The sequence below is a fragment of the Branchiostoma floridae genome, chromosome 5 (genome assembly GCF_000003815.2).
Source record: "Branchiostoma floridae strain S238N-H82 chromosome 5, Bfl_VNyyK, whole genome shotgun sequence".
NCBI lineage: Eukaryota > Metazoa > Chordata > Leptocardii > Amphioxiformes > Branchiostomatidae > Branchiostoma > Branchiostoma floridae.
Window position 1 is genome coordinate 29521026 of NC_049983.1, and position 7241 is coordinate 29528266.

The following is a 7241-nucleotide window of genomic DNA, read 5'->3' on the forward strand; positions in this document are numbered from 1 at the left end:
TTCGTGAGGCATACAATACTGTTTCATCGAAGGAACATGATTGGATTGTCCACGTAAAAAATATCCTCAATTACCAAGGCTTTGGACACATATGGCTGAACCCGAGGTCATACCACATAGATACAATCACCACTCAGCTACGACAACGTTTACAAGATATATACGTGCAAAATTGGCATTCCTCTATTCGAAACAATTCCAAACTCTCCTCTCTTTCTACATTGAACACGCATTACAAGCAAGAAAACTACATTTCAACTATTAAGAGCCTTGACGTTCGTAGAGCAATCACACAACTCAGAATTGGCTGTCACAAATTGAATATAGAAACCGGGAGATTCCAAATAATCCCAATCGACCATAGGGTATGTCCATTCTGTCCAGAGCTAATTGAAGACGAATATCACTTTATGGTTGTATGTCCCAAATATTCTGATGTACGAAATTCTCTGTACACAAAACTGTCATCTTATACACAAGGATTTATCTCAATGGACCTTAAGTGCAAATTCAAATACATCATGACATGTGACAATCCCTGTATGACAGATATAGGAAAATATATCAAAGAAGGTCTAGGCATTAGAAATTCCCTCAATGATTGTAAAACCTCCAATGATAGTAAGTAACTTATCCCATACTACAACTTCTGTATTAGTTAGATAAGCGTTAAGTTATAGAACTGTAGTTATGTAGATGCCATACTTTGTACCCCGTACAACTGTTGTGCAATAAAGTTATTGTATCATGATAATAGATGACCCCTAGGCCCTGCAGATCATAATGCCTGTCCACAGCACCCAGGCAGCAAATCCCGAGCCTGCCCCGAGCGGCTTCCTGCAGCTAGTATCGATTTCTCTCATCCTTCTCACGGCTGCAGAGATGGATGTCAGGGCCGAGCTGTCGCCATGTAGTCGTTCTGGAGGCTGCGAACGGCCGATTACACCGATACAAGGTCCTGATGTGTATACTTCATCATTAGCACAGTTACTGGTCCTGCTGTATATACTTCATCATTAGCATAGTTACTGGGACCTACTGAACATACGTTACCGGGTCTTACTGCATGTAACACCGATACAAGGTCCTGCTGCATATACTTCGTCATTAGCACAGTTACTGGGACCTACTGAACATACGTTACCGGGTCTTACCGCATGTAACACCGATACAAGGTCCTGCTGTATATACTTCATTATCAGCACAGTTACTGGGACCTACTGAACATACGTTACCGGGTCTTACTGCATGTAACACCGATACAAGGTCCTGCTGTATATACTTCATTATCAGCACAGTTACTGGGACCTACTGAACATACGTTACCGGGTCTTACTGCATGTAACACCGATACAAGGTCCTGCTCTATATACTTCATCATTAGCATAGTTACTGGGACCTACTGAACATACGTTACCGGGTCTTACTGCATGTAACACCGATACAAGGTCCTGTTGTATATACTTCATTATTAGCATAGTTATTGGGACCTACTGTTTGTATGAAACGCCGTTATAGGGACCTACTGTATATACATCATCATTAGCACAGTTACTGGGACATGCTGAACGTACGTATGACCCAGTGTTCTAAGTAAGCCAGCCTGAAATTTCCCCTAAATCCTGTCGAAGGCATGACTATTCTAGGGGAATCCGATACATGCTCCCCGTGGAAAATTACTAAATGTAAACACTTGAAAAGCTATTTCTTTTATTTGTAAAAAGATGGGGTAGGTAGATTGGTAAGTTGTAAAGTTGTATGTGTGTAATATATTCAACGCTTTAAGACTATTTTTAACTGCAAAACATAGTACATTTCAGTTATTGAAGGCTGTTATTGTATGTTTTGTCTAAACGACGACGTAATGAACCATTCATTACCATCATAAGGTGGCCTACAGATACATTTATGGACTCCAGAGCTACAGTAAAGAAGTCTAGAGCTAAGGTGAACGACAGATACATTTATGGACTCCAGAGCTACAGTAAAGAAGTCTAGAACTAAGGTGAACGATAGTTACATTTATGGACACCGGAGCTACAGTAAAGAAGTCTAGAACTAACAGTTACATTTATAAAGACTAGCGCTAAGCTGGATTATGGATACAGTAGCGAACACTAGAGCTAAGCTGGACTACAGATATAATAGCGAACACTAGAGCTAAGCTGGACTACAGATATAATAGTGAACACTAGAGCTAAGCTGGACTACAGATATAATAGCGAACACTAGAGCTAAGCTGGACTACAGATATAATAGCGAACACTAGAGCTAAGCTGGACTACAGATATAATAGCGAACACTAGAGCTAAGCTGGACTACAGATATAATAGTGAACACTAGAGCTAAGCTGGACTACAGATATAATAGTGAACACTAGAGCTAAGCTGGACTACAGATACAGTAGTCATTTACACTTTTCTATCACAAAATCCTAAAAATGTCTTTTTTTACAGTTCTGAACACCAGAACGCTAGACTACAGATATGATAGTGAACACTAGTAATACACTGGACTACAGATATAATAGTGAACACTAGAGCTAAGCTGGACTACAGATACAGTAGTCATTTACACTTTTCTATCACAAAATCCTAAAAATGTCTTTTTTTTTACAGTTCTGAACACCAGAACGCTAGGCTACAGATATAATAGTGAACACTAGAGCTAAGCTGGACTACAGATACAGTAGTCATAAACACTTTTCTATCACAAAATCCTAAAAATGTTTTTTTTTACAGTTCTGAACACCAGAACGCTAGGCTACAGATATAATAGTGAACACTAGTAATACGCTGGACTACAGATATAATAGTAAACACTAGAGCTACATGTACGTTGGACTACAGATCCAGTAGTCATTAACAATTTTCGATCACGAAAATGTCTGCATTACAAATCATTGACGGAATGTCCCGTGCATGTGTTTCTTAAAGAGGTTAGATGCCGTGCAAAGTAGCTGGTGCGATACAGACACATTAATGAAGACTAGAGCTAAGCTGGGCTACATATGCAGTTAGGAACACCAGTCAAGAGGTAATCTGGACTACAGATATAGTAGTAAACACTAGAGCTAGGTTGGACTACATATATAGTTATGGATACTAAAGCTTACATGTAGCTGAACTACAGCTACAGTTCTGAACATTAGAGCTAAGCTGGACTACATATGCAGTTAACATATGTAGTCCAGATACATTACAGATACAGTTCTGAACACTAGAGCTAAGCTGGACTGCATATGCACCCTCAAACACCCGACTGGGGTCCATTTGGACCCCAGGCGCAAACTTTGAAGTGCCATTTGAACATTTTTGATCTGAAGAAAAATTCCTTACGTGACTTTGTCAGTTGATATCTGCTGTACCTTCTCCTAAGTTTTTACGAAGATTGGTACAATACTGAAATAGTACAATACTCCTGAACTACTTATTGTATGACCACCAAACTTTTAGAGATTGATAAAAATGTTAAACCAAATCCACAAAAAACTTTTGTGTCATCACCATATAATATGACGACATTATGACGTCATTTAGCTTATGAGGGCGGCCATCTTGGATTTTGACCAATGACGTTATGAAATTGACATAAATTATAAATTTTAAATCATGAATATTACATTAGATTTCATAGAATTTAATTTTTGTTAGAAAACAAGTGTACATTACCAAGAAAACCTTGTTTAATTCGAAATTGGTAAATTTTGGCAAAAATATGCCTGTCATAATTCCGTTGCCATGGCAACCCCCAAAAATGATAAACTTACTTTATTGACATTATTTTTTTTTGCTAAGAATATTCTGTAATAGATTACTAAGTTTCGTAGCTTTAGCTCAGGCCGTTCATGAGTTATACGCCATGAAAGTTGCTGAGGGCCTCAAAATTCCACTCTCTGGTCAGAATAGGTTTAGTGCAAAACTGGTCCTTCTGATCTTTTGCATGGATTATGATGATAAGCTGGAATTAGCAAAACCTTAACATCTCAAAATATTCCTCTTACATTGATGAAGCAATATATGCATAATGATCACCGATAGGAATTGGAATTAAGATTTTATGAACAAAACATTTTGGGGTCCGTTTGGACCCCACTTGGTCATTTTAGTCGCAAAAAAAAGTTCGGGGGCTTGAGGGTTAACATATGTATTCCAGATACATTACAGATACAGCTCTGAACACTAGAGTTAAGTTTGACTACAGATAGTAACGGATACTAAAGCCTAACTGAACTACAGATACAGTTCTGAACACTAGAGCTAAGTTGGACCATAGATACAGTTATGGGTACTAGCACAGATAGTATCATGACCTCAATGGTCGGTGCCAAATTGTAAATGTGTTAATTGGCAGAGAGACACGATGCCCAGCACCCTAGTCGATGGGTTGTCAGAGAGGTCTTATGTGGCCGATGCGTTTTTATTGTGGCTTTTGTCAGAGAGGTCCGATGTATTTTACTGTGCCTTTTTAACGGCGAGGTCCGACATGGCTTTTACTGTGCCTTTTTGACGGCGAGGTCCGACATGGTTTTTACTGTGCCTTTTTGACGGCGAGGTCCGACATGGTTTTCACTGTGCCTTTTTAACGGCGAGGTCCGACATGGTTTTTACTGTGCCTTTTTGACGGCGATGTCCGACATGGTTTTTACTGTGCCTTTTTGACGGCGAGGTCCGGAGCCCAGTGGTCCAGGTACCCAGGGTGACAGTTGTTCTCCGTGACGTGGCTCTCCGTGGTGGTCTCCAGGCAGTGCATGAGGTGGTCGCGCTGCAGCAGGAACTCGCGCTCCTCGTAAGTCGGCCTCGTGCCCCGCACCAGGTGCCGCCCCCTGTCGCCGCCCTTTTTGGACTGGATGACGTTGGTGAAGTTGGAGACGATGACGGTGAGCGGCAGCGTGAGCAGGATGACGCTCGTGATGGAGCAGAACGCCGTCACCAGCTTGCCGGGGATCGTGCGCGGAGTCATGTCACCGTACCCAAGCGTCGTCATGGTGACGATGATGTACCAGAATCCCTCCGGGATGCTGGAGAAGAAGGAGTTGGGGTGGTTCCGCTCGGCGTAGAACACCATCGTGGCGAAGATGATGACGGCCATGCTGAGGGCGAACAGGAGGAAGCCCAAGTCCCGGGCGCAGCCCTTCAGCGTGTCGCCTAGCAACCGCAGGCCGGGGGAGGAGCGCGACAGTTTGAAGATGCGGAAGACGCGGAAGACTCGCAGCGTGACGAACAGCCCGTTGACGCTGTTGTTGGCCGGGATGCACAGCCCGATGTAGAAGGGCAGGATGGACACGATGTCGATGACGCTCATGGCGCTCTTCACGAACCTGGCTCTGTCTGGCGCCGCGAACAGTCGCACCAGGTACTCGGCCGTGAAGATGACGACACAGGCCGTCTCCAGGCAGGAGAAGGACAGCGAGTAGCGCAGCCCGCACGGCATCTTCTCCACCATCTTGGGCGGGAAGGGCGCGCAGTTCAGCGTCTCCACAACGTTCGCGAACACGGACACGGCGATGAAGAAGCCGGTGACGTAGAAGAAGACGAGTCCCAGCGTCGTCTCGTCAGGGTTCTCCACGATGCGCCAGATTTTCTCCCGGAACGTCGCGGGCTCGGGCGGCACCTGCGCGTCCCGGGCCGCCGCGCTGACGGACGCCTCGTGCGCCTCCTTCTTGTCGATGTAGGCTTCGCGGCAGCACGGACCGATCGAGTCCGCGTCATTCGGGATGCCGAAAAAGCGGAGCTCCTCGTCATACGCGGACACGCTCTCGCTCTCGGGGTAGTGAAGCCTGCCGGTGCGGTAGAAGCTCAGGATGTAGCGGAACAGGTCCGGGTCCCTGTCGAAAAAGTATTCTCCTTTCCCGTCATCGAAGAAATAGTCTTTTTCGTCGCTGCCGAGCAGAGTGTCCGGGTACCTCTCTAGCAGGTGCCGCCATATTTCAAACCTGGTTCCTCCCACGTTCAGGGCGAGGCGCTCGGCTCCGGCGCGCCGCCTCTTCAGGGGGAGGGGCGGCACGTACACAGGCTGGCACGCCGCCGTGTACAGCACCACACTTCCGGCACACCTGTCATTTCTGCACACCTGTCCATTCTCATACCGTCTTACACAGCACCCCAGGACAGGTAAATCTTCACACAGTCTTACACAGCACCTCCGGACAGGTAAATCTTCACACCGTCTTACACAGCACCTCCGGACAGGTAAATCTTCACACCGTCTTACACAGCACCTCAGGACAGGTAAATCTTCACACAGTCTTACACAGCACCTCCCGACAGGTAAATCTTCACACAGTCTTACACAGCACCTCCGGACAGGTAAATCTTCACACAGTCTTACACAGCACCTCAGGACAGGTAAATCTTCACACAGTCTTACACAGCACCTCAGGACAGGTAAATCTTCACACAGTCTTACACAGCACCTCAGGACAGGTAAATCTTCACACAGTCTTACACAGCACCCCAGGACAGGTAAATCTTCACACAGTCTTACACAGCACCTCAGGACAGGTAAATCTTCGCACAGTCTTACACAGCACCTCCCGACAGGTAAATCTTCACACAGTCTTACACAGCACCTCCGGACAGGTAAATCTTCACACAGTCTTACACAGCACCCCAGGACAGGTAAATCTTCACACAGTCTTACACAGCACCTCAGGACAGGTAAATCTTCGCACAGTCTTACACAGCACCTCCGGACAGGTAAATCTTCACACAGTCTTACACAGCACCTCAGGACAGGTAAATCTTCACACAGTCTTACACAGCACCTCAGGACAGGTAAATCTTCACACAGTCTTACACAGCACCTCAGGACAGGTAAATCTTCACACAGTCTTACACAGCACCTCAGGACAGGTAAATCTTCACACAGTCTTACACAGCACCTCAGGACAGGTAAATCTTCACACAGTCTTACACAGCACCTCAGGACAGGTAAATCTTCGCACAGTCTTACACAGCACCTCAGGACAGGTAAATCTTCGCACAGTCTTACACAGCACCTCCGGACAGGTAAATCTTCACAGTTGTTCAGGTTAGAGCACCACACTTCCCGTACACCTGGTCATTTCCGCACACCTGTCCATTTTCATACCGTCTTAGAGTTCCACAGCAGTAAATTGAAATATAAACCTCCACGGCTGTGCAGGTAAACATGTACACCGTCTTATAGAACACCACAGCAGTCCAGGTAAACTCCACAGTAGTACAGGTAAACCTACCCACCTCTACACATCTGTCCAT

General features: G+C 45.2%; 1 protein-coding gene across 1 annotated transcript; it reads right to left on the minus strand.

Moving 5' to 3' along the window:
• Positions 1-3724: 3724 nt before the first annotated feature.
• Positions 3725-7241, minus strand: LOC118416426 (potassium voltage-gated channel protein Shal-like). Its single transcript, XM_035821524.1, has 3 exons — positions 7220-7241; positions 7001-7058; positions 3725-6922 (listed from the first exon to the last, which is right to left on the minus strand). Exons 1-3 carry the CDS (start codon positions 7239-7241, stop codon positions 4645-4647), a joined length of 2358 nt encoding a protein of 785 aa, XP_035677417.1. The 3' UTR covers positions 3725-4644.

Bases quoted from the DNA above. Each gene is read 5' to 3' on its own strand.
- LOC118416426 (XM_035821524.1), bottom strand. From the start codon at position 7,241: ATGGACAGATGTGTAGAGGTGG. The intron at 7,059-7,219 runs GTAGGTTTACCT...GGAAATGACCAG, and splicing joins GGACAGATGTGTAGAGGTGG to GTGTACGGGAAGTGTGGTGC. The intron at 6,923-7,000 runs GTGCTGTGTAAG...ACCTGTCCTGAG, and splicing joins GAAGATTTACCTGTCCGGAG to GTGCTGTGTAAGACTGTGTG.